At 53.2% G+C, this 24968-nt stretch overlaps 8 protein-coding genes across 8 annotated transcripts; 4 read left to right on the top strand and 4 right to left on the bottom strand.

The window, feature by feature from the left end:
* Nucleotides 1-400: 400 nt before the first annotated feature.
* Nucleotides 401-1947, bottom strand: J4E87_001728 (uncharacterized protein; the record flags this gene model as incomplete). Its single annotated transcript, XM_049373369.1, has 2 exons — nt 401-1219; nt 1267-1947. 2 exons carry the CDS (start codon nt 1945-1947, stop codon nt 401-403), a joined length of 1500 nt encoding a protein of 499 aa, XP_049236739.1.
* Nucleotides 1948-3100: 1153 nt separating this feature from the next.
* On the top strand, nt 3101-4327 carry TIF34 (translation initiation factor eIF3 subunit; the record flags this gene model as incomplete). Its single annotated transcript, XM_049373368.1, has 5 exons — nt 3101-3145; nt 3204-3242; nt 3291-3312; nt 3366-3839; nt 3891-4327. The coding sequence occupies 5 exons, from the start codon at nt 3101-3103 to the stop codon at nt 4325-4327; spliced, it is 1017 nt and encodes a 338-aa protein (XP_049236738.1).
* A 953-nt stretch (nt 4328-5280) lies between these two features.
* On the top strand, nt 5281-5849 carry MBF1 (multiprotein-bridging factor 1; the record flags this gene model as incomplete). Its single annotated transcript, XM_049373367.1, has 2 exons — nt 5281-5442; nt 5538-5849. 2 exons carry the CDS (start codon nt 5281-5283, stop codon nt 5847-5849), a joined length of 474 nt encoding a protein of 157 aa, XP_049236737.1.
* A 743-nt stretch (nt 5850-6592) lies between these two features.
* Nucleotides 6593-8341, top strand: J4E87_001725 (uncharacterized protein; the record flags this gene model as incomplete). Its single annotated transcript, XM_049373366.1, has 4 exons — nt 6593-6727; nt 6855-7061; nt 7150-7783; nt 7971-8341. The coding sequence occupies 4 exons, from the start codon at nt 6593-6595 to the stop codon at nt 8339-8341; spliced, it is 1347 nt and encodes a 448-aa protein (XP_049236736.1).
* A 401-nt stretch (nt 8342-8742) lies between these two features.
* Nucleotides 8743-11135, bottom strand: J4E87_001724 (uncharacterized protein; the record flags this gene model as incomplete). Its single annotated transcript, XM_049373365.1, has 5 exons — nt 8743-8872; nt 8923-10667; nt 10715-10836; nt 10887-10956; nt 11013-11135. The coding sequence occupies 5 exons, from the start codon at nt 11133-11135 to the stop codon at nt 8743-8745; spliced, it is 2190 nt and encodes a 729-aa protein (XP_049236735.1).
* Nucleotides 11136-12474: 1339 nt separating this feature from the next.
* J4E87_001723 (uncharacterized protein) lies at nt 12475-13063 on the bottom strand (the record flags this gene model as incomplete). Its single annotated transcript, XM_049373364.1, has 2 exons — nt 12475-12909; nt 12962-13063. The coding sequence occupies 2 exons, from the start codon at nt 13061-13063 to the stop codon at nt 12475-12477; spliced, it is 537 nt and encodes a 178-aa protein (XP_049236734.1).
* Nucleotides 13064-20557: 7494 nt separating this feature from the next.
* Nucleotides 20558-21813, bottom strand: VMA6 (H(+)-transporting V0 sector ATPase subunit d; the record flags this gene model as incomplete). Its single annotated transcript, XM_049373363.1, has 4 exons — nt 20558-20641; nt 20694-21586; nt 21640-21728; nt 21782-21813. The coding sequence occupies 4 exons, from the start codon at nt 21811-21813 to the stop codon at nt 20558-20560; spliced, it is 1098 nt and encodes a 365-aa protein (XP_049236733.1).
* Nucleotides 21814-22139: 326 nt separating this feature from the next.
* On the top strand, nt 22140-24590 carry J4E87_001721 (uncharacterized protein; the record flags this gene model as incomplete). Its single annotated transcript, XM_049373362.1, has 1 exon — nt 22140-24590. The coding sequence occupies one exon, from the start codon at nt 22140-22142 to the stop codon at nt 24588-24590; it is 2451 nt and encodes an 816-aa protein (XP_049236732.1).
* Nucleotides 24591-24968: the final 378 nt, after the last annotated feature.

The following is a 24968-nucleotide window of genomic DNA, read 5'->3' as shown; positions in this document are numbered from 1 at the left end:
GCACGGCGCGACGTGTTGATACGCATTTCTATGTATGTTTCTAATGACTCAGTCTGGCGCGTCCGATAGCACTCTGGACCCCGGAAAAAGATCAGAACCCGCCGACGCCAAACTTTTGCTCCGCGACTCGCGTGTGCGTTATTACGTACCACGCAGGGTGCTAAGGTCCGAACGGGCAAAACAAGCAACGCGACTTCTCCAACATGGTTCATTGTACTGCTACCAAACCAATCCTGCCTGTAGCTATCATCTTCTCCGCCTGGGTTGTCCTGTGTATTCATGTACTGTACTCTGCGGGTCCGCAATATTTCACAAAGCTACATCAACCCAGGGAAAAACTGACCACTCTCGAGCCTACATCGACGTTAGGTTACCCACTTTGCGTGTCTCCATGTAGTCTCTAGGCCTTGGTCGCATCCATCAGAATCCCATACATGACAAACATTTTCTCTGCTTTGAGCTTGAGATCCTCCGCTTGATCTGCATGGCAGAAGCGGGCAAACCTGTCCGGGTGCCAGAGATTCCGTGTCTCTTTAAGCCACTCGTACGAGTATTTACCGGAACCTTGCAGCAGTGCCGACAGATCGTGAGAGCAGATGCCCAATGAAGAGACCGAGACCGATTCCTTAAGTGGTTGACATTCCGGCCTAGTGCACTCGTCGACGTAGCTTGACATCGCTGGGAATTGCTGTAGCTGACCGGGTGTGAGGAGCGTCTGTAGGTCTTGCTGAAACTGTACGTATACTGCCTTGGGGTCTTTGTGCACTGTGAGGTCGCCAAATTCGATCCAGGAGCCGTGCACATAACCCTTGAAACCCTTTCGGTTGATGACTATGAACCAGTCACGACCCTCGTCGCGGATGACCTTGACTTTTTCGCCTTTCCTGAGCTCTGCCTCCCAATTGTCTGCTCTGTGCGGTCGCCCAGACTTCTTGACAGTTGCCCACTGGAAGGGTACAGGCTCCTCTGGCTTTCCCGGTATGTGCTGCATACGCTGTTCGAACGCGGGCGCAGGAAGCTCGTTTCCATCGGACTCGTTGTCCTTGACCGTGCTGGGACGGGAACTGCTCGGTGTAGAAGTGTTGCTAGTATGCTCCAGATTGGTGTGGATAGCTTCTCTCTCGAAGCCAACAACGAACGGCGCGTCCAGTCCTACCGAGTGTTTCTTGATGAACACGAAGGTCTCGCCGTTTTCCGCATGCGGGCTGATGAAGACGTACTGGGACATGTTAGTCGCGATGTAAAATAGCACATTTGCGTACTCACAGCGAGCTCTTCGTTGATCTTGCGCATCCGCTCATCTCCTTCCAGACCTTTCCAAAGCTTGTTCCATTCAATGCTCATGAGCTTGGCCTCGAAGTTCCAGAGATGACGGTCCCCGCTCTTGATATAGTATGACCCGTTGGCATTCCATTGGACGTTATCTAGCGTACGGGCTACCCTCAGTTCGCCGTTGATAATTCCGTTACCCTCACGGGTTGCGGAACTTCCCTCTCGTAGCTTGGCTTGTAGCTGAATTGGGATATTCGCACATGCCCACACCGTACCCGACCATGCTACGAACGAGTCGGCGGCGCCGAGCTGTACGCGGAGACCAGACCGAAGGTATTCGGAATCCTGGATGGTCTGGATGAAAGACTTCAGCGCCGATGGGACATCAGGTCCGACCATGAAGTGCGTTGTGCCGTCTTCAGGCTCCCAGACGAAGAACCAAGACTCGGGTCTGCTGCCATAGGAGGCCCATGTGATCTTCTTGACAAGACCCCGACCTGCGCCGACAGCTTGGAACAGCCTGGGTGGCAGATACGTAGCGCTGTAACCGTTGGGAGTACCGATAAACTGATCGCATCCTTGGCCCAAGGTTATGATGTACTTGTCCGGTGGTAAAGGCCTGAGTCTTCCTAGCGTAGCTGTAATGATAGAGGGAGGAAGCGCTGCAGAAGCCATATTGGAGGTGGGGAACTAAACAATGTGGAGCCTACATCGAGGTTAGGCAGCTGCTTCGCTTGTTTTCATGCTGATGTAGTCTGCAAACCTGTTCAGTTGCCCTTCCTGTATGAGGAGGTCGCGAGATCCGCGATTCGAATTTGGCGTATTTGGGAAGTCGCGCTGGAGCATTGTGGGCTTGCCAGCCGCGAGGTGGAAGGAGCAGCGCGTTTGCGCCAAGACTGCGCTCGCAACAAACGGAAAGCGCGATACTGTCATATTCGGTGAAAGTGAAAAGTGATAGTTAAGAGTGTGAGAGAGCGTAAGTAGACGAAGGAGAGAAACTGGACTACACACATGCGGCTGAACCGGCCACTTCATGCGAAGAAAGTGCTGAAAAGCTCTGCAGCGTGCAGCCTACATTAAGGCCCACGAAAGGCGAGTGAGAGAAGACAGCGTTGATATAAGCCTCACGGTGTTCACTTTCTCTTTGAAATGGGGTGCGACTGTTAATCAGTGACTGGTATCATGCGGTAAGATAGTGATCTGTGATATGTAAACACCTCCGAGGCTTTCGACTGGCCACGGTCTAGATACTCGGTGCCAACCCAAGGTGCTTTGTCCAACAGAATTAATGCTGTGTTTGAGCACATGAAAGCTCGACAAAATTGCAGCCGCGGGAGAACGCGCCCATCCTCATCTTGCATATGGTATAAGAGATGATAAAAGGTACCTGTTTCAGATTTACCAGCTTGCCAGCTCAATCACTGAGTAACGAAAGCATGCTGATAGCTTGCGGAACGAATGATCTGTGACTCACAGGCTGCTTCCTGATACGCATTACAGCCTGCGCCTTGTTGATACATGATTACTCGTAAGGAGAGATGTGACTCATCTCAGTACGCACCGTTAGGCCGGATACAGTCCCGAAAAGTGGCTCGAACCAGTATGTATAGTCACTAGGCTTTCAATGAACAGCTGAGTCAATGCGGAGAGATGATGTTCAGCACGGCGTTCATCTATGGTTGCGGGACAAAGCCGCTAGTCGGCTAGCGCCAAGCAGCCCACTTCGCCCGCTGAACGTCGATATGCACAAGAGTCACCCAAATTTCGAGACGCCGCCCGCCACATATAAGCCGACACACCACCCCGCCTCCACACACCCATCACAACCATGAGGCCCATTCTTCTCTCCGGTCACGAGCGTGCGCTCACGCAAGTCAAGGTTCGCATGCGCCGTGCGTAGGATGAGGGACGAGGAAACTAATGGCATACAGTACAACGCAGATGGAGATATCATTTTCTCCGTATCCAAGGTACGTTTTCCTCCCGGTTTTCTGACGCGCGGAAACTAATTTTTGTAGGACCACGTCGTTTGCGCCTGGTGTTAGTGAACAACCTGTACAAGAGGAATGCGAATAGAAGCTGATGCGGTGCAGACTCACACAACGGCGAGCGAATCGGAACATACCACGGACATCAGGGAGCGCTATGGACGGTCGACGTAAACCCATCCTCTGAGCTACTGGCTACTGGTGGAGCAGACAACACCATGAGGTTATGGCATGTGCAGACAGGCAAGCTTCTCCACACCTGGGAATTCAACACCAGTATCAAGCGCTGCGAGTTCTCCCCAGACGGCAGACAGCTACTTGGTGTCACCGAGAAGCGATCAGGACATCTCTCCACCATCTGCGTCTACCCCATCAACCCCGACCCGGAGGCGCAACAGTCGGACGAGCAGCTGCTCAGGATCGTATGCGACGAGTCCAAGGCGACAGTCGCTGGCTTCTCATACCTCGCAAAATACATCATCAGCGGACACGAAGACGGCTCGATAACTCAGTGGGATGGCAAGACTGGAGAACTGCTCAGCTCCAACTACGACGTTCATGAGCCAGACATGCAAATCAGTGAGTGTCATGCACACCTCTTTGGCTGGAATGAAAGCTAACAGTGCGCAGCCGACATCCAATGGGCTCCCGACCGAACCTACTTCATAACCGCCAGCAAGGACAAGACCGCGAAGCTCGTCGACGTCGAAGAGCTTAACGTCCTCAAATCATACGTTGCCGACACACCCCTCAACTCCGCTGCAATCACACCCGTAAAAGACTACGTTATTCTTGGTGGAGGACAAGCAGCCATGGATGTCACCACAACCTCGGCGCGTCAAGGAAAGTTCGAGGCCCGTTTCTACCACAAGATTTTCATGGAGGAGATTGGTCGTGTGCGTGGTCACTTCGGTCCCCTCAACTACGTCGCCGTACACCCACAAGGAACCAGCTACTGCAGTGGAGGAGAGGACGGTTACGTGCGTGTGCACCACTTCGACAAGCCATACTTTGACTTCATGTACGAGGTTGAGCGGGAGGTCGCGCAGTCGCAGTCGAACTTGTAATAGTATGACCTCACGAAGAATGGTTGATATGGTTCGATATGGCTGCATGCATGCAATGGCGTTCCGGCGGTCGGGTTGGGTGGTTGTCAAGATTAGACGAGCGTTTGTCAAAAGTTCATGAGCGATCAGGGCACACATAGACACTTCATCTAAGCGTCTGAGCACATGTACCTCATCAATGAAAACTTCAAGCAATATCCTGATGCACATTTCCATTGTAATTTATATATGTCCCGCCCCGAGCACCAGCGCCTGCCCATAAGGAGCAGACACCCAAGCATTCGGTCAAAAGTACAAGCAAAGGGCTTGGAGCGGGTTGGTAGCTGATCTTCCTGCTTTTGACAAACGAGTCCATCATCGAGAAGGAAGGACGACGTATACTGAAGAGGTTGTAGGTACACAGAGTACCAAGGGATAAAGACGCGTCGATGCTGCTCACTCCGTCGAGCGCAATGTGAGACGCGAAAGAAAAATATTTGTCAACGACCTATAATCCAAACACAGCGGCTGACTTCAATGACTGGTAGCTAGCAACGATGAGTTGTGACACACAATGAGTGCGCTCGTATTAGCGATTGCAAACGAACATTGAATGTCGTGATTGTTCGGTGAAAGAAGGGCGGAAGAACATTGAAGGGCTGAAGCGATCGTGGAAGCTTCGAGAGACCCTGTCCTAAGCGAGTTTAGCGCGTGGCGGTGACCTCACCTGCCGCTCCGACTCATCGCGGTCACACATTGCTCTTTGGGCCTCTACATAAGCAAAAGCTCGATCCTCTCTACTACAAAGCCCTTCACATCCACATTACATTTTCTCTCTTCCACGTTCGCCGACTGACAAATCCATCGACGAACAATCACCCATTTCAAGAGGACACCCCACATCTGCGCCCAACTCAGCCTTCCGCACCCGACAACCACAACCTCAGCCTCTACTCTTCAACACCACATTCAAGATGTCTGACGACTGGAACTCCGTTACCAAGATCGGTAGCCGCACTCGTGGTGGCGCTGCCGGACCCCGCGAAACCGTAGTCAAGGGCAAGTCAGCTCTGAACGCTGCCCAACGTAGCGGCGGTATCGTCGCCACAGAAAAGAAGTTCGCATCTGCCAACGCCGTGAGTACTCCTTACACGTCCAACTTGGTTCTAAAACTTGGTTCTTCGTGATTGCCTTAAGTTCACTCAAAACAATACTGACCGACCAGCCACAGGGAGCTTCGTCAGAAGGCCAGCGCCTCACCAAAGTCGACCGTTCCGATGACATCGTCAAGCCCAAGACCGTTGGTATCGCCGTCGGCCAAGCCATCGCTAAGGCGCGCTCCGAGGCAAAGAACGACAAGGGCACAACTATGACGCAAAAGGATCTGGCTACAAAGTGCAACAGCACACCCACCATCATCGCAGACTTTGAGCGCGGCACAGCAACACCAGACCAGAAGCTGCTAGGAAACATGGAGCGCGTGCTCAACGTCATCCTACGGGGTGACAAGATGGGGCAGCCCAAGTTCCCGAAGAAGAAATGAGCGGGTCATTGCTAAGGTCGCAGACCGGGCGCAAGTACACGCTCAGGTTGCGATTTTGCGATGCATTCCGCTTCTAAAAGGCAGCTTCGGCTGCGATAAGTCTCTTCTGAATTAGCGGGCTTGGGATGGGCGTTTGATGGACATCACGGTAGAATACCACAATGGTGGACAGCGTACGATAGCTACGGCCTAGCCTGTACTGCGCGGGCTTTGTAGCTCAGTCTCATTGAGCAGCTGTAGAAACTAGATAAAACTACGATCTACGCGCAAGCAATATGTTGCCTCCAAACATGCAATTGACGTCATCGAAGCTACATGATGCGCAGCATCGCACTAGATCTCTCAGTTGTATCCTCGTATGCGGCGAGCGAATCTCCACCCCTTAGACCCCGATGCTAGACAGATTTGAGTGCACCGACATATGTATCGTGATGCGGCCCAAAGATGTGATTGGCTCGTGCTAGCTAGCGACTCACCGTTACAATCGACAGCCCGCCGCCTACCTTCACAGCACAGCATCAACATGATCCCGTGAAGCCCTTCCATATTATGCTCATACCCTCATACTCGCACAAAACAAGAATTTGTGGTGTCGGTATCCCCATGTAAACAGCCTGTCCATTCTAGCCCTACTGCGCCTTCCAACTTCACCTGCGCACTTTCCGACGGGAGTGCCTGCGCTAACCTCTCCCAGACCAATCGTCTTTCTCTCTATCCTCCTCATCTTCTTGTTTTACTTCAGTATGAGTACTACAGATCACACTTCCACGGTCCCTGTCCTGGCAGAGCCGGCGTTGGACTACCACTTCAAGTACACGGTGCAAAAGGGCGTTTTCATGCAGAGCGAAGATGAGACTGATGACAAGAGTTTCGACTTCGTATGTTCAATTCCTTATTCTCCAAGCTTCACACGCAACTACGTACTTGCGGGATTGAGTCATTCTATCCCTTCATTCGCGTCCCCTCAATTTGGGATCTGAGGTAGCTTGCTAACTATCGCGATAGAAGAAACAAAACTTTGGTCTGATCGACCGTTCCTACCCAGGAGAAGATAAAAGCGAAGAAAAGCAATGGAATCGTCTCGAGAAATACGTGGCTAGTCTGGAAGCCACGAAGAAAGAGGGTGAGAGTTACAAAGTACTCTTTCTGGGCCGTCATGGTCAGGGTTGGCATAACGTTGCAGAGACAAAGTATGGGACAAAAGCTTGGGATGTAAGTTTCCAGCACTTACTCTCTTCGGGAATCATGTCTCTTCGTACATGTGTTATCAAGGAGACATAATGCTAACATAAACACCAAGTGCTACTACGCCGCCCTCGACGGCTACGACGGCATAACCTGGGCGGACGCAAACCTCACCACTGTAGGCCAAGACCAAGCTCTCGCTGTGAACAAGCTATGGGCCGAACAACTGCCTCTCGGCATCCCACCCCCACAAACCTACTACGTCTCGCCCTTGACCCGCACAATCGAAACAGCAAACCTGAGTTTCAAGTCTCTTCCTCTTCCCGAGTCACGCCCTTACAAACCCTTCATCAAAGAGCTCGTCCGCGAAGCCCTCGGCGTACACACATGTGACCGTCGCAGTACAGCCTCGCACATCAAAGCCACCTTCACGGATCCACCTCTCACTTTTGAACCCGGGTTCTCAAACGAAGATCTACTCTGGGAAGCTGGATACCGTGAACCGAGGTCTGCAAGACGGTACCGCCTAGCCACGTTTCTGGATGATGTTTTCGCCACCGACGACAATGTGTGGTTGAGTTTCACCAGTCATTCGGGAGCGATTGGCAGTATGCTGGAGGTGCTTGGGCATAGGGCGTTTGCGCTTGAGACGGGCGGTGTTATACCAGTTTTCGTCAAGGCGGAGAGGGTGGAGGGAAAGAGGGAGGTTCCGCCTAAGGAACCTAGTGCTTCGCCGCCGTTGTGTAATGGTCCGCCTCAGTAAGATCAGAAAGAGGCTCTGAAGCAGATTGAGGAATGAGAGGATCGGCAATCCTACACTGTGACGGGTGACGTGTAGGGTAGTCTAATCTGATAATCTCATCACAACCGAATTGATTGTTCACGGTTTGCCATGTCACGCGTGTAATTCACGACGTACTTCGCTTGCCATGATAGCACAAATATTAGCGAAAGCGCATAAAGAACACAGTCTGCTCTCACATCCCCGTCTCATCGATTACCATCTACCGATTCCTCAGCAGCAGAAAATGTCCACCCCTCCGCCCATCGAACGAGACCTCTCTTGGAGTTTCGATCAACTCAAGAAGAAATACGACATCCTCTGGAACGCGTACTCTGATCATCACGTGCCGCTTGGTGATAGGAGTGAAGAGGATAAGAAGAGGATTGCCGAGCTTGAGACTTTGGTAGAGGATTTCAAGAAGAAGGACGAGGCCAAGCTTGAGGAGCAGAAGAAGAGCGAGGCGCGGAACAAGGCATCGATTGAGTCGCAGAAACCATACGAAGGAGACCCACACAATCTCTAGATGGAAAGGCTGAACGAAATGCTCGGGGACCTCGAATCATTTCCTGTTAAGTACTGTAATCCTCATGCAGACGTGAAATGAAATGAACCCTTACCGGTGAAGCCAAGCGAAACAATGGACAGTTAATGATGTGTTTCATTTGATCATAGGTATAGCTTAAGCCATCGTGCCGAGATCGACTCCTGGTACCGTACCGAAAGTCCCGTCGGTTCCACCTCCTGCAAACAATACACGTGCTGTGCTGATATGTCCACCCCATCCTTATACAGACTCGCTGACAACCCTCATGAACGCAACCCAGGTTCATTTTCCACTGCGCCTCTAATACGAACAACGAAGCAGACCCAACATCTAATGCAGATGCATCTCGTGAAGTCGTAACAAAGTAAGCGGGAGTCGGTTTACATCATGCCAAGGTCCTCCATGGCTTTGGCGTAGCTGTCCCAATCGGTCAAAGCACCAAGAGCACGACGCTGGTGTGCGCTGAGGAGCGTGAGACCGTAGATGTAACTTGCGTTGACCCATCCGAAGCTGTGACGTGTTAGCCATGAACTAGTAAACGGATGTGAGAAGAAACATACCCTTCGCGAGGAACACCCTTGAAGTCGCTGCCTTGGTTACCGTACTCGGCCTCAACCTTGTGGGGATCAATTTTCCTTGTGACATCGTACTTCTCAACGACAACGCCGTTGAAGTCAACAAATGCCTTGGTGACCATGAAGAGCCAGCGGTAGGCCAGACGCTGGGCTTCCGCATCGTAGCCGTATCGCTGCATACCGACCCAGGCAAGCATCTGCTGTGGCGCCCAACCGAATGGATAATCCCACTGACGATTAGGGCGGTCAAGTCCGGTTTTGCCGCGCGACTTCTCTGTACCCGAAACAAGTCCTCCGAAGGCTTCCAGCTTAGGCAAAGCCTTCTCGACAAGAATGCTAGCTTGACGCGGAGTGGCGAGACCGGACCACATGGGCCAGAAAGTAGTGGCACTCTCGTAACCGGTGCGTTCTTGCTTGACAGTGTTATAGTCGAAGTACATGCCTGCCTCCTCGTCCCAGAGATACTTGTCCACATTAACGCGGCGTTTTCTAGCGCGGCGCTCCCATGTGGAAGAAGTCTCAATATGACCAGGCTTCATGTCGCCAGTGCGGAATCCCTCTGGAATTTCGAGCTTGTCGTTGAAATGGTTGCGAATGCATCGACCAATGTCGACTTCGTACTTGTAGAGCAGCGCATTGACGTCAACGACGGCGAGGTCTGCTGCGACCCTCTCCAGACGGTAGGAGGTGTCGTGTCCGGATTCACGCACAGCGCGGTCATGTAGGAAATAATCATCAAGCTCGGGCTCGTTGACCTTTCCGTTGTTGTATGCATCGACGAATTCCTTAAATGTCATACCATGCTTGTCGGCATACGGCATCAAGACGTGGTGGAAATGGCTGGCTTCCGTCTCGGGTGGCACACCTCTTCCGCCAGGTCGGTACCTGGTGAGTCCAGTGACAGGGTCTAAGCGCGGCGCGCTCATCCAAACCGAGTGGTATTCCTTGATGGCAGCAAGGATACCGTTGCGCAGGAATTCTTTGGAGTCAGGCTCGTGCTTGATGCGTTCATAGCATCGCAGAGTCATGTCGGTGAGGAACGGTGGCTGGGAGCGGCAGAGGTAGTATGTACGGTTCGCGTTGAGAATCTTGTTGTAGTGCTTGATGCAGAAGCAGAAGTGAATGACCATGGACTTGACCAGGTCGACGCGATCGTTGACGAGGAGACCAAGCGACTCCATGTAGCTGTCCCATCCGTAAAGCTCGTTGAAACGGCCGCCAGGAACGACGAAAGGCAGGCCTCTCAGGTCCTTCTTCTTCGTCTCTGGATCTATCCATTCCTCCATGGCAATGGCGAGCAGGCCGGGTGCCTTGTTCAAGTCGCGCACGTAATCGTCGTTGTCGCAGTCCTTGTCGAGCCAGATGACGTCGAGACGCATTTCGGGGTGTTCACGAGCAATGCGGGTGTAGTACTCGTACTGCTCAGGCGCGCCCTGAGGAATGTATATACGCGGACGCGGGTCGTCTGTCCAGTCCTTGGGGTCGACACCGACCTTTGCAATGTTGGAGCCATCGATGCGGCGGGTGAGGCCGTCCCAGAAGGAGAACTGGATGAGGCGGCTCAGGCGGTTTACGGGGTTCTCGTTCAATCGCGATTCGTCGAGCACGATGGTCTTGCGGCCGTAGTCTTTGGCGAGTGTGAGCTCCTGGAGCAGGTTCGAGAGCATGTAGGTGCCGCGGACGTCGTGCTTCTTGAAGGCATTGGAGCCGAGCGTACCAAGAGAAATGGTCTGTGTATTGTCAGCCATGCGTTTCGTGTAACTGCAGAGCATCGTACCTTGGGACCCTTGTCGTCGATTGTGATCTGGTAGTTGCCGTCGGAATCTTCGCGGTCGAGAAGCTGGCGGAGCGTCTCCTCGACGTTTATCTTGAAGCGGCGAGGCTGCAGGGAGATTTCATCTGGTCTTGTCAGCCAATGGCGCGGCGTGGGTGCGGTGGAAGGTACGTACCGTGACTGATGCGACGACCGGCAATGGCGCCCTCGGCCAATGGAGCATTACGCGTGGAATTGTCTACGTTCTGCACTCAATTAGCCTCGTCATAGCAGTCGAGGAAGGCAGGAGCGCGGTACTCACGGCTGAGTAGGTCCGGGCTCTGGCATGCTTCTTCGAGTGACTCTCGCCATAGTAGACGTGCGGTGCAGCGTACGGGTCGAGAACAGTCGAGGTTCGGCGGGGCTTGGAAGATTGCGAGCTCATGCTACGGGGGCGGTGGGGCGACGACACCAGTCAAGGAGTGTGGTGGTAGTAGGTGTTGTGGTGGTGAAGATGTGCTATGTATGGCGTAGGTACTGGTCAGCGTTAGCTACGAGGGTGGTTGTCGGCGAGGGTGGGGGTGGGGCGGCACCTTTGTATCAAGATGCTTCAGAATCTAGGGAACGGCGGGCGGCGGTCACACGACGATATGCTGGTAGTGCTAGTCTAGGTGGCGGGTGCAGCGTAGGACTGGAGGGAAAAGATGGATATGCAACGGGCGAAGGTAGCAGTTTTGAGCGCTGCAAGGCCGGCAGGTCCGCCGATGGCAGCAGAAGGGCATAGCAGCAGGCGTCAGTGGTGGGTCTGCTATCACGATAGGCAATGACAGACCAGGCGGTGAAGCAGCTGCATCGTGCCAGACGCAGGCGGCGTGACTGCTATCAATGCGACAGCCAGGCGGCATGATGATGCTGAGCGAAGACTGCCAGAGGGCCCCGTGCCTGCCCTGAACCCCTGGGGTACTTCGTCGTCCTCATCACCGTCGCGACTTGCACGCGCGCGCCGACCTTTGCCGCCTCATCATAGTGCCCCACCAGTACGTCATGGCACGATGTCCTCGTTCGACAATCCGCGTGTTTCGACTCTCATCTGTTGAGCTTCAATGCCTTGTGTGCGCCGCCTTTGTTTTTCTCCTGCCTAACTCCGGACGCACCTTCCTCGAGCGACGCGCCTGCTGTGACTGGCTCGGTTGCCGGGGTCAGGCGCTGCGTGTCCGTCAGCCTGCAGGCCTTCCCCCACGGGAGCCAGCAGTCCGCACTACACCCGCAACTCCATCGTGACCTCCGAACAAACTTACTCTCCCTCTTACTCATAGCTCGAGAGCCAGCTGAGGCTGTCGCCTAATATTACCCCATCAGGTCAGCAGATCTAGATGTCCGTCGACCTGCGCTGCATGCATCTGCTGATGGCCGTCTCCGAATCTCATCGAACATGAGACTTTTTCCGTCTGATGTTCACTTCCGGCTCTCCAAGCTCGGCCGTCTGCACGCCGGCCGGTCTTCGGATGCCTACCAGAAGCACTGCACAAGTAAACAAGTTGCAAGGTAGGAGAGTGTGGGGGTTGTCAAACGACTCGTCGAGTCTGTCTTTTTGTGATATATACATTATACACTACAAAGTCGTGCTTTTTCGTAGAATTTTGAGTAGTTCGGCCATTGGCATCGTGACAAAAGAGATGGTTGCGCAATCTTGAATGGTATCCGTAAACCCCAACGCCTTCGCTAACACGCAAGCAGACAAAGAAAATGCAAGACCAGCTGGTCGACGTGAATAGATGACTTTTTTAAACTTCGAGCTTCTTTGCTGCCTGCTTTCGGCTTCTCCTCATGCCTCTCCAGCTCCACTTTGATCCCTTCTCCATTTCTTGCACGGGTACGCCCAGAGTTGATGAGTCTGGTCGTGGCGTGTCGATGTTGCTGCTCCAGCTAGTTGAGGCTGTCTCGAGTGATGTGGCGTTTGAGGCGGTTCTTGACATGTCGACGCTGTACGCGCTCTCGTATGACCTGAGCTTCGATTTCGGTCGTGATGGGAGGGGTTCTTGAAGAGCGAGGAAGCCGGAAGCGAAGCATCCACCGTACGCCTTCAACACCTCCAGTGACGCGGCTCTCCTCAAAGCGATGGTCTCTCTTTGGGTTTCCACGTTGCCGTCGTCTGACTCGGCGAAGTCACCATCGTATCGGTAGTAGAGTTGGTCATCCATTTGACAAGCGCTGTCAACCTTTAACATTGTTAGCAGTGAACCGATGAGCTGTTCTCAAGTCAAGACATACCTTCTTGTGTGTAGCGGTGTGTAATTGCAGGTTCTCCTCAGTGAGTTGGAGTTGGTTGAAGCAAGTGTCCCAGTTGGGTGTGCGTCCAAGGTTTTGATACATGTTGCCTGGTGTTGGTAGAATGTTCCGATGAATGCTTTTGATTGTATTGGAGATCGAGGGTCTTGATGTAAGGTTGGTAGTTGCTGCTCTGTTGACTTTGAGTTTGACTGAACCAAAAGGCTAGGGCGCTCAAGTGTTATATACCGAGCGTCACTTGGTATCCTAGCCAGCAATCAGGACGGCATCCACCCCAGCATGCGCCATAGCGCCGCGCTCGCCGATTGACCCCAGGGATCGCGCCCAAAAACGTGGTACATGGCTGCGGCTCTACCGTTTCCGTCACCTCTCACGCTCAGACCAGATCAGCGTTCGTTGCTTTTAGTTGCCGTCTGCGCAGGGGCCCCATGGCAGATCCTAGTGTACTGAGCCAAGGGGCTGGCTGTTCAGCCATGCACAAACTCCACAATCTCTAGAGGCATGGCGCCTTCGTATAGTGGACCTATCGCAAGCGGTAGACGTGGCATAATTCAAGCCTCAACCCCTCTTGCTGCATTCTATCGCGTGCGCCGATCAGCCACGCTTTGGGATGCACACCAGACGCCTCAGCCGCTCCTTCGTCGCAGTCTGCTGTCAATCTTCTATACTCGCAAGCATGCAGCCCTCACGCCGGCATAGAGGCTAGAGTTGACAGCTCACCTGACGTAGATAGCGCAACGTCTCAATCTGGAGTAGGTAAGCGAGAGACTCTGTAACCAAAAGCACAGTGGGCATCTGGCCGCTGGGCACGTTCAGCATTTCGAAACAACAACAGCCTCTGGCCCAATCTCACCGCCTGCCTGTCATCGTAGGACAACGGGCCTGGGAGGACGTATGCCCCTCACCTCACGGACGCAGAGCTAACTGCATGTTTCGAGACGCCAAGGGCGGTGAGATGAGTATTTGACAGCTGTTGCAAAAAGCACCAAACTGCCTAGCGCGGCGCGCCCCATGCGCCGAACGATGGATTCGCAACCATGTCGAGATCGTGACCTGTGATGCGGAAAGCCTGTTCCTGAGAAGATGCATGGAAGTCGTGGTGCGATGCCTGATCGGGATGCGACGCAGGAACAAACTTCTGGGCCGCCCTGCGGCGGGGCCCTCCACCAATCTGCACTCACACGCTGCCTGGCGATCATTGCCAAGCGTCACCTTACTCATGGTCACATTATCCCATCATCATCGCCAACACACGACGCGACGTGTCCGTCAAAGTATCGCAGCCCTCCATCCAAGGCAATAGACAGGCAATAGACCATGTCGACTTTCATCGGTATCCAACGTTGAGTTCACCATTTTCTAATCAGGCGCCACGACTTCGGTGTCCGCGACATCCTCAGCTAGCCAGAGATGCCCCTGCCCAGATTGACTAGCGCGCAGGACGTCTTCGCTGTGGCTGGCGCCCACCATGTCCCACCTGAGAGGCCGACAGTTGCTGTAGATACACGGCCGCTCGTCGCTCCGGAACGCGACCGAACGAATAAGCCCTTTGTCCTGGGCGCTGGGTCCAGTTACGCAATCTGATCTGATCTCCCCTCCCGCGAACCAGGCACCCATTTGGCTGTGTACCTCGCGTTCGGGACTAATGCAGCCTTGTGCGAGAGACAGGTATGACAGCAACGTTTATGAGACATCAACACCAACGCTCGTCTCACTTCTCTTGGGACCTTGGTAGAACAGCTGTGTAAATACACGACACCTTCCCTTTCCTGAATAGACCCGCTCTGCATCATCCATCGCGCCTGCGCACTGCAACAGCGGCCCAATATCATCGTCATGATGTATTCTGCCCGATTCGCATTCGCAACACCTGGGCATGACCTCACGATGCCTCTGTGCTCTGTACCCTGCTGCCTCACATCTTGGAGTTGCCTTCTGGGGAATATGGTGCGAACACCACGGCCTCCACTATACGAAGCCTCGCCGAACCGTCAGGCATCATTTCCAAATCAGCAAACCCCAGTCCAATGACGTTCCCGCCCTTTCGCACCCCTGTCGCAATCCAGCAGGCCGGCGACCTAAACTCCTCGTATGAACGGATTATCGAGAATCCTCACAAACTCCCATGTTCAAGATCGCGATTTGCCCATGTCAGCTGACTCGACACCCCCGTCCGGATCGACCCAACTCCGCGGCCCAACTGTGGTGACTCTTCCACAGTAGATCGCCGACGAGTGGAAAGTGGATATGGCAGGATTCCACCCCCGGCTCAATACTATAATATCGCGAATCGCTATCCTGATCTGTTCGAGATGAGAATAGCAGCCCTGTGCATTTACCCGCCCGCTTGGTCGCCGGCCAGATCCACCGGCGTAGCGCAAATCTATGTGTGACGTCGTACCTTTAGTCTACAAAGGGCAGTCGTTCGTTGCCCCTTTAGAGGGGCGCAGGTGGAGATTTGTGCGACTTCATATATGTTTCGGCTCTTCTACCGACCGCTGTCTGCTGCATGTTGTTTTCTGCCCGATGATGGGGCGTCACAGTGCAGGGTGGATCGACCGGAAGATGCCTGGTCACAAAGGAACGAAAAAGTACACAGCAGAGACGTGGCGCATGGCTACTGTAACCACCTGGACAGCCACCGCCCTATCGCAACTCGTCTCGGTGAGACTTGTTCTTTTGTCGCCCACCTTTCTTCGGCAGTCTGGATGCGGAACCTTCTTCGGACCTTTTTTCCTTCTCTCTTGCTTCCAAGGTTTCTCCTTTCAGTAATTGCCCTTTCGAGGGAGGGCCTAGATGGTGGTTAGGTCTAGATGTGATGCTTTCGATCGTGACTTCCTCATCTTCTCTCGCTGAGATCGGTGTCTTGTGCGCGCGTTTGAAATCGCGAGAGAAGGCATGGCGAGAAGGCAAAACAAGGTCAAAGTGAAGCTGGTCGTTACAATTGCAAATATGGGATCTAGAGCTGACATGGGTATAGATCTAGATTGCCTGTCGTGCCTGTCTGCCCGGGATGTCCTGAGAACATCAACTCAACACGCGGGTTCTCGCTCAACTTCAAACCAGGACCTTTCAGCTCTCATTTCGTTGCTATCGAGAGATGTCAGGATGGAGCGCAGGTACCTTTGCGATTTGCTTGTTACTTGCCTGCCTCGGTCATTGCCGTCATTTTCAGCTTCTTTGTCAAGCAGCACGGCAGTAGACTTCAGCGACATCTGCCAGCCACCTATCTAGATGCTGTTTCACATGCAGATGCGGTACGCGCATGTGTAAGTGCGGGTGCGGGATGTGGAAGTGGTGTTGCATCTTATCCGGGTCTTGCTTGTGAGAGCGGTAGAGGTGTCTTTGGTGATGTAATGGGTGTTCGGTAAACTGTCGTTGTATTGATGACAAGAGATGTGTCGTATGGAAGGGAAATTTATACATTCCTTTCGGAGAGGAATAGCTCTATCGTTACGCAGTCCTGCTGATTCTCGAGAGGTCTGCGAGATGGCGTTATGGTGATATTATGTGGAGTGACTCTCACGATCACGCCCGCTTATGGAGCAAGCAAGGTTGACGTTTAGCCGGAAGACAACCCTCACGCCACATCTACCAACACTGTGACGCAGCGATATGATTTCGCTCACCTACGCAAAATCCCTCTAATGACGCGAGTACACGCTGACTTGATCTTCTTTATCCTCGCTTTCTTCCTTTCTTGATGTTCCTCTTCCTCAAGCTCCATCATGTGCTTTCGCTGCATCTGCTCCCCTGCAGAAGAGAGACTTGGTTGTGGTTGTGTTTGTGGTTCGCTCTTGACAGAAGCAGTAGCAGTACTGAGAACACCACGCTCGCGTCCATCTGGGTCCATACTAGACGCTCGGGTTGTAGGTGCGCTAGCATTGGGACGACCTCGTCGCCTCTTCTCACTATGCGCATATCAGTGTCTGATACCACAGTACAGCCAAGAGGTATTACTCACGCAGCGTCATGACTCCAACTCTTACCTTGACTAGTATGATTCATCATATGCGGCCCCTCCATCTTCCTCGCCGTCACCGACTCAACTCCGAAAGGCCTGCCACCAACCCAGCCCTCATCCCACACCATCCTCCTTTTCCCCTTGTCTACCCTACCAAACCGATCTATTCTGGGATACTCAACGCGCGCCCTGGTGACCTTCCTAGGCCGTGGCGCATGCTCAAGCCCCGGCCACGTACCCGACGAGCTAGTGTACATGGAAGACGGTGAAGAGTGGTGCGTGTTACGAGGAGACTTTACAACGTAAGCGAGGGATGAGGGACCAGGGATGCATGGCGAGACTCGACATGTTGGACTACATGTTTGAGGTCGCGGAGTGGTATCGGCGCAAGGATTGGGGAGAGGAATGGGGACCCAGTCGAGGACGCATGGTACCGAGGGTTGAGGATCGTCGGTTGAGGAATGGTAGGTCTGTTGGTAAGGGTTATTGAGGGTGAACTTTATGCTAAGGCCACGATGGTACCAGTGATTAAGGTCTGGGTGTTGTCTGCATGGCCGTCTGTTTCATAAGTATACTTGCTCTCGTTGCTGACGAGAAAGGTTGACGCGGCTTTGCTTTGACATTCGCTCGATCTCGGCCTTAGCATATTCTGATGTACTGATCGGAACAAAAAAGTTAAAGACCCTGAAGCTGGACGTCCAGCTGTTTCGGCTTTTGAGACGTTCACTGCGAACGACTTACCTCGCACTGTCCTCCTGCTTCCCCGTTAGAAGCCATGTACTTGTTCTTTTCTCATCCGTAAATTCAGGGTAAAACGTTTAATTCGGGGTAAGGCGATGGTCTAGGCTTGAAGGAGGCTCTTGCACTGGCTATCTTTATTTTTGCAGGTGTCCAGAACACATGGTACTGTGCGCTTTGGCGAGCGAATGAAGTTGCCCATATTTAGGATTTTGGTGTTTTGACACCTAGCTGGACTGTGACTCGCTTGGAGCACATGTGGGAGTGAGTCGCTACCACTAAGTTCTCTTCAGCTCGTGGTTTATGTTGAGTTTTTTCCACGTTGCTGTTCAGACAAGCAACGAGAAAGAAGCTGAATTCAGGCACATCGCTCGCGATGCGAAGACAAGTGCACGAGAGCTGAACATCGTGAGGGTTTTGATTCGAAGAACCATGGCACACAGACGAGTGTGATAGTTATGTGGTGAGGCTATCAGACATATATGCGAGCGTACATATGAGCGTGACGAAGGCTACGTGAGCGAGCCGTGCAGTCTGCTAGAACCGAAGGTGGCCTTTGAAGTTCTCAACACGCCTACCTCGCTCAACACCGGCATGTTCCCGTATACCGGCGACACGATGGCTGGTACCATCGGTTAGGTCTGGATCTTAGCTGGCCGTTTGACGTTCGTTTTGTAAAGCGGTAATTGAGGGTGGCTCAGTATTTTGGTTCGGCAGTACCAGTGCCACAGCGTCTTTCCTCACCCACCCTGATTATTTTTTCATCGGAGAAAATGTATCCGCCAAATGATGGAGGGTACTCGTCATGCCCACCTCGCTTCGAGGAATGAAAAAGAATGTTTTCGCATGCGTGAAAGGTAAACGAAGGTGTCAATCCGGACTCTGCAGTTACGCACGTAGTCAACGAGATCTACAAAGACCCAAGGAATACTAACACGAATCCAGTCACGTCTGTATTGCGCAAGCGGTGAACACGCATTGCAGCAGTCTGAATGAGGATGAGCAAAGTGCATGCACCGTAGTGACTGCCCAGATATGATCACCCTCTTAGCGCCATGACGCACATGCACACTCGCCCTTTCTTTCCTTTTCTGTCACTTAGGGTCCACACCAACTCTAGCAGACCCTCCAACACCATTCACCCCAAAATGAGCTGGTATCTCTAAAACAAGCTAGCTCCTCGAGCGAACGCGTCGATCGGATAACCTTGCGTAAGAGACTATGGAATTGCTTCTTGCACTCTGCGAGGCTTCACGCCAGTTTACTTTTTGGGGTCACCACCACGCACCGTAATTTCTCCCTGCAGTAAACTGTCGCTACACCTCCTTTACGAAGCTCGTATCTAAACTTCGACTATGGCTGCACTTCGGCAACGATGGTTGCGGGCCTCATTCGGTAACTGGAGTTTCGAATCAGGAAGAGAATGGCTGAGATGGACTAGGACTATCTGCTATCGTAAGACTATGCCCCATTGAACCTTCTACTGTAGATACGTCGCGGCTGCTTGCATGCTGCCTGTCGCTGTCACATGCATCGTCGTTCCGCTTGTCTCGCTTCCATTTAAGTAGTGCCTTGACCGTCCTCGTGACCAACATCTGCTGGAGCATCCCCTTGAGTAGATGAATCGCCGCCATCGGTGTCCCCGATTATATCCTTCATCTGCTCCATGATGCCTCGTAGATCCCCGAACAGAGTACGCAGATATGCCTTCTGTTCGTCGTGCAGTGATTTAATTGCTGCAGAAGCGCCAACGCGTTCCTTGTGCATTTTCTCGCAAAGACGCATTGTATCGTCATAAAGTTTCTTCCGCTCTTCATAGTACTTGCACAAGGTGTCATATGCTGTCTCCAGTTGTGTGGTAGTCCAGTCAGAGTCGCGCTTGAGTGGTGTGGTCGTCGACATTGTGATATGGGTACCTAGGTAACGGAAGGATGATGACGCGACCTGGCTTGTAGTGCGACCCAATTATATGTGAGAGTTTATTTGCGACCGGGGAACAGCCTATGTACAGCGTGATTGACGAGCTTTACGCAAATACCGAGCCATCTAGACGGCAATCAATTGGTACCATGACTGACTTGACAGTGATGTTCGGGTGCTCAGCAAAACATGAGTAATATGGAGTATGACGATCTGCCTGTATAGTTCGCCTAGCACACCATAGACAGATCCACGCCGAGTATCTTTGTCATGGAGACTACTCAGTTGTCAAGGCATTTGCGTAAATTGGTCAAGCCTAGAGAGAGACACTTCGAGCCAGATCAAGGTCAGGAAAAGCTTAAATCCTGACTGCCTTAGTCTTGTACCCGAAGCTAGAGCTACTAAAAGCGTTGATTCACAAGGCTCTCAAACTCGACGTATAGTTGTTGCTTGTACGTAGGTCTCTTTTAGAGCCTTAATAGCTCGAACTGTACAACGTGGTGCAAGCCATAGGTCGGGCTTTCGCAACGACATTGAGACTGATCGCCGTCAGTCATACGTCTCCGCTGCGCATCCCTGACTGTTCGGCGTATGTGACTGAAAATGATATTTGTGAAGACGAAAACGAGAATTAGCGTAGATGTACAGCGTGGACGAAGGACACCAGCGTTCAAAGCAGCACAACGGATTCATCCTTCACTTATTCCTGCACAGTCGAATACGATGATGAGTCACAGCAGATTGACAGCCGTAGTGATAACGGGCAAAGGCGGAATTGGGACGTCGAAAGCATGGCTAGACGTGTTGACACCCGACAGGAGATGAGATAGAGACGAAGAACACACATGCAGAGATGTACAATCTAACAAAGTTGGATATACGGATCGCACCCTAACGCCACCCAAGCCATTCCATAGTTGGACCCAAACATGCTATTACTACAATGATGCGCGCACTCAGAAGACGCTGATGTAGTTACCAATGCGCTCCTTTTGGTTCTGCGCGATGCACTCGGCTATCCATGTAATGTTCCGGATTTCCTGCGTGTCATGTCAGTCGCTACGTTTTCTTCAGGATGGAATCACAACGTACCTGCTCGCGCAGTTTCACCCATGCGTACACAATGGCGTGAGTGAACTGATGAGTGAATGCAAGCTTCGAGATCTCCATTTCTTTCTGGTAAAAGAGATCCTCGAGACTCCTCGTCTCGCCACCGACACCACCGGCCATGTTGCCGACACCACCGCCACCTCCACTGAGGCCGGTCTGGTCAAAGAACATTTTGTAGTCGGCAACACTCTCAACAGCGATTCGCACACCCTCTACGTCGTCCGCTCTCGAGAGCATTGTGGTTCCCTCCGGGTATAGCTTACCGAAGCCTGGGTAAAGCTTCTTCCTGTCTGCCTTGGACAGCTCGGTACCGAACGAGTTGAGGGAGATGTTGATGCTCCTGCGGTCGGCCTCGAACTCCAAAACCTCCGACATGACATCTGCAGTCGGTGTCCCGGCAATATCTGGGCAGGAATTGATCCACTGATGGAAATCCTCTAGATAGTTCTTGTACAAGGTGTTGCGGATGATCTCGATGTTGAGTTCGTCGAGGTCCTGATGGCTGAGCGAGCCCTTGAAGTAGGGCGCGAGCGGCGTCTCAATCAGGACGGAGTTGTATAGTTCCTCAATGTTGGTCGCCACGCACAGCACCGGCATGGTCTCGAACCAGCCGAGCGGGTGACACCTTTCCAGCAACTCGCGCGTATCTCTCTCGTGCAGGGTACCCGTAATCAGCAGCGCGACATTGTCGATCATGTATCCGTACGTCAGGTATTCCATGAACTTGGAGAGCGAGCCGGTGGCGTTGGCCTGGAGATAGCGGAACTCGGCCACGAGCTTGTCGGTGGTCTTCGCGGCGAGCGCAGACGTGGACGGGTTCGGGGGCAAGTTGTTGAGGAAGTCACCGTACGCGGGCGAGAGCTGCAGCTTGACATCTGTAGCATTGTTAGAGCGGTTCCAGAGGCAGTAGCGACGGGATGCGATGTACCGTCGATGGTTTCGCACTGGGTCAAGTTGCTGTAGTTCTGGCTGGTGAGCAGTGCATTGCGGTAACCGCGCACGATGCCCTCGATGTAACTGTAGAGAGATGTCAGATATGAATGAAGCGACGCCAAACGCGTGTATCATACCCGTATTTGACGTTGTAGTAAAGGCCCTCCATGATGCTGATGCTGGCTGCTGTCGACCGTCGCAGGCAAAGAGCTCCAGCTTGGTCGTCATGCCAAGGCGTGGCCCGTGTCGCGCCTGCCTCGATGGTGCTGGGGTGTTTACGCGCTAGCCCCAATGGCCGGAGGTGCATGTACAACTTTCTTAACTCCATCGCAACTTCCCTTGCCAACGCACCCCGACAACGCAACCATCCCAACACACCTTCGCAGCTGCATCTGCCATCAGATCATTCACTGCTTACTGGCAATTGCATCGCAACTGCCTCGTACGTCCCCACTGCTGTTGCGCACCGCTCCTACTGACCGCGCTCGCAGTACCATGTCAGCTACTACACGGCGCTCAACGCGTCGCACTGCAGCGACAGCGGCCACCGAGTCTTCGCAGCCCGCCTCCAGGCAAAGCTCACAGTCGGCGTCGCCTGCGCCAGAGGCTGCCCCCAAGAAGAAGCCCGGTCGCAAGCCCAAGGCTGCCGCCGCCAAAGTCGAGTCGCAGACCGTGACAGAGTCGCAGCAGACAGTCACCAAGGGTCGCGCTACGTCACGCGCAAACGCCGCTTCCGCCGTCACCACAACAACCACCACATCATCAACAACCAAAACCGCGACGCAAGCGCCTGTTGTCGCCAAGAAGCTCACCAGAGCCGGTCGCCAGGCGCTGAAAGAGGCAGGCGTAGAGGCTTCGCCGCAGCGCAGCCTGGAACAGACGAAGCCCGTCAAGCAAGGACGCGGCACAGCCCGCCAGAAAGTCACCAGTGAGAAACGAAAGGCAGTGGCCGCAAAGCTGGCCGCGGCTAAGGCCATCGAGAGCGCCGAAGACGAGGCAGAAGCCGAGAATGAAGATGGCATGGGCGCCTTCTTCACAAAGAGTAAGCACCAACTTCCCCATAGTTACACCCCTTCAGAGGAAGAAATCGACAACGAGCTCCGCAAGGAGAAGTACGAACACCAAGAGAGGGAGATTGATCATCTCCGCGAGCGTGTCACAAACCAGGAGGCTCGCATCCAGAATCTCGTAGAGATGATGTGGCAGAAAGATCAGCAGATGTTCCTCTACGAGAACGAGAACCTGCGTCTGCGCATGGAAATCACGCGACTAGAGAATATTCCACACATTAGCTACGGTACTCCGGCTAACGTCAGTTACGCAGAATTCGACAGTGAACTAGTAGCAATCAGCGAGTCATCTCCGGCACATGGTGTGTTTGTGAATGGCAACGAGGAAGCCCTTGCGCTCCTCCACAAGATCGAGAGCTCTGCCAAAGAAACCAGGCGCGTTGAGCCCTTAAGCAATGACAGCGAAACATTCTCAGACAATGACGTCGCCATGGAACCTTCACCACAACAGCCGTCCGCCAAGAGAACCTTCGAGGATGTCACAGCAACGCCCAACCGCCCCGTCGCAACACCATCCAACATTTTCAGCAGGTCATTCTCTGCTATCAAATCCCGACTTTTCTCCTCGACCCCCAAGCCCCCGCCAACCCCCGAAGTCGCATCGCCCACCGTTGCGAAGCCTCTACCACCCCAGAACACAATCACCGAGACCCTCTCCCTCCCTCCTACACCTGTTGGCGAGCGCGTCAAGACGCCGAACAAGAGGCGTGCGCCCATGAACACACTGCTGAAACTACTGCTCAAGGGCGTCGACCGCAAGGACAGGCACAAGGCAGAGGAGTGGGCCAAGCAGGTCATTCCTGAATTGAAGAACGATACTGCTTTCAGCGAGAAGCGTGCGCGTCTTCAGAAGGACGTTCTGTGCAAGGAGCTGTCGAATTTCCCGTCAGCTAAGCCTTGGGAGACTGGCTTCGGCGACCCGCTTGGTGATCTGGACGATGACGATGTTGTACCAGTCTGGGCTGTCTATCTCGATATCGTGGCTGAAGAAGAAGAGCACACCGCTAAGAAGCACAAGAAGACTCACGAATTCACCACGGGCGACGACGAAGTTCCTACCATCGACGAGCAGTTCGCCGCCAGCAACGGCGCGCGTACTTCACCAAAGCTCTACAACAGCCATGGCCAGTCCGCTTCACTCCGTGACTTCCACCCTCGTCGCTCAATCGACCCATCACCCATGTTCAGCAACTCCATCTCACACAACACCGGCGGTAACATCTTTAGCGAACTACAAGGACACGACACCGCGGCACAGATCCGTGAGAACGATCGTGAGGTCCTGAAAAGCGCAACCAAGGAGAACACCCACTCCCATAATCCAGGCATGGGCTCTTTCAGCGTCCCCGATGATGATTCTGATGAAGAAGACTCTACAATGGGCAGCGAGAGCGCTGACGCTGAAGCTACTCCTATCTGGACCCAACCACCCCCACCAGCCCCCGTTCCTGCGCATGCTCCCCTGCCAGGCGGATCTACGGATGAAGCGTCTGATGTGCCCGAAGCGCCCCCAACCCCTACCCGCCAGCAGCCTGGAGATGAGATTGAGCGCCAGCGCCAGAGACTAATGAAGCACACACCTGCTAAGCCTTCCCGTCTCCGCGAGGCAACCTACCCATCACCAAGCATTCTATCGGAAGCTGGCAACGTGTCACTTCTTGCCGCTACTCCTGCACAAATGGCAACTTCCGCATCGTCCATGTTCGACGACATGCCAGGAGCGGAGATTATCGAACTTGATGACGAATGTCAAGCTGAATTCGAAGATATCATCAACAGCCACGAGTACCAGCAGAAGTTCAATGTCGAATGGCAAGCGCCCACCCTCACCTACGAGTCAGATGAGGAGGAGCCAAGCCCTACCTCCTCATCGTAAAAAAATTGTTTATACTGCATTGTTTCGGCGTTCCTCACCTTCACACGAATCGAAATTGATCAGCCGGAATCAAATTCCTTGCCTGTGGGCATTCTTCTTTATTGTCTTGCTTTTTTTCTCGTGTTTGCATATCTGTGCGTTGGTTCTCGCAAGTATACGACCTCTCGTGGGTTGGAAGATGCATTTCTTGTTGGCGTTCTCCAGGGGCATAAACACGGATGATTGACGAAAGCTGTATACCCCTCGGCCGTTGTATGGTCGAAAACTAGGCGCACGGTTTAGCCTAGTAGTTGCGTTGGTTTCTTGTTCCAATAGTTGCTTGTTTGAATAGCTTTAATATCGACTGAGAAACGTACATTCCTGAATATTAACACCCGT

The sequence above is a fragment of the Alternaria ethzedia genome, assembly GCF_023757985.1.
Source record: "Alternaria ethzedia strain BMP 0044 chromosome Unknown scaffold_3, whole genome shotgun sequence".
NCBI classification, from domain to species: domain Eukaryota; kingdom Fungi; phylum Ascomycota; class Dothideomycetes; order Pleosporales; family Pleosporaceae; genus Alternaria; species Alternaria ethzedia.
The sequence above is the reverse complement of the archived record's forward strand: the minus strand, read 5'-3'. Positions and strand labels throughout refer to the sequence as shown.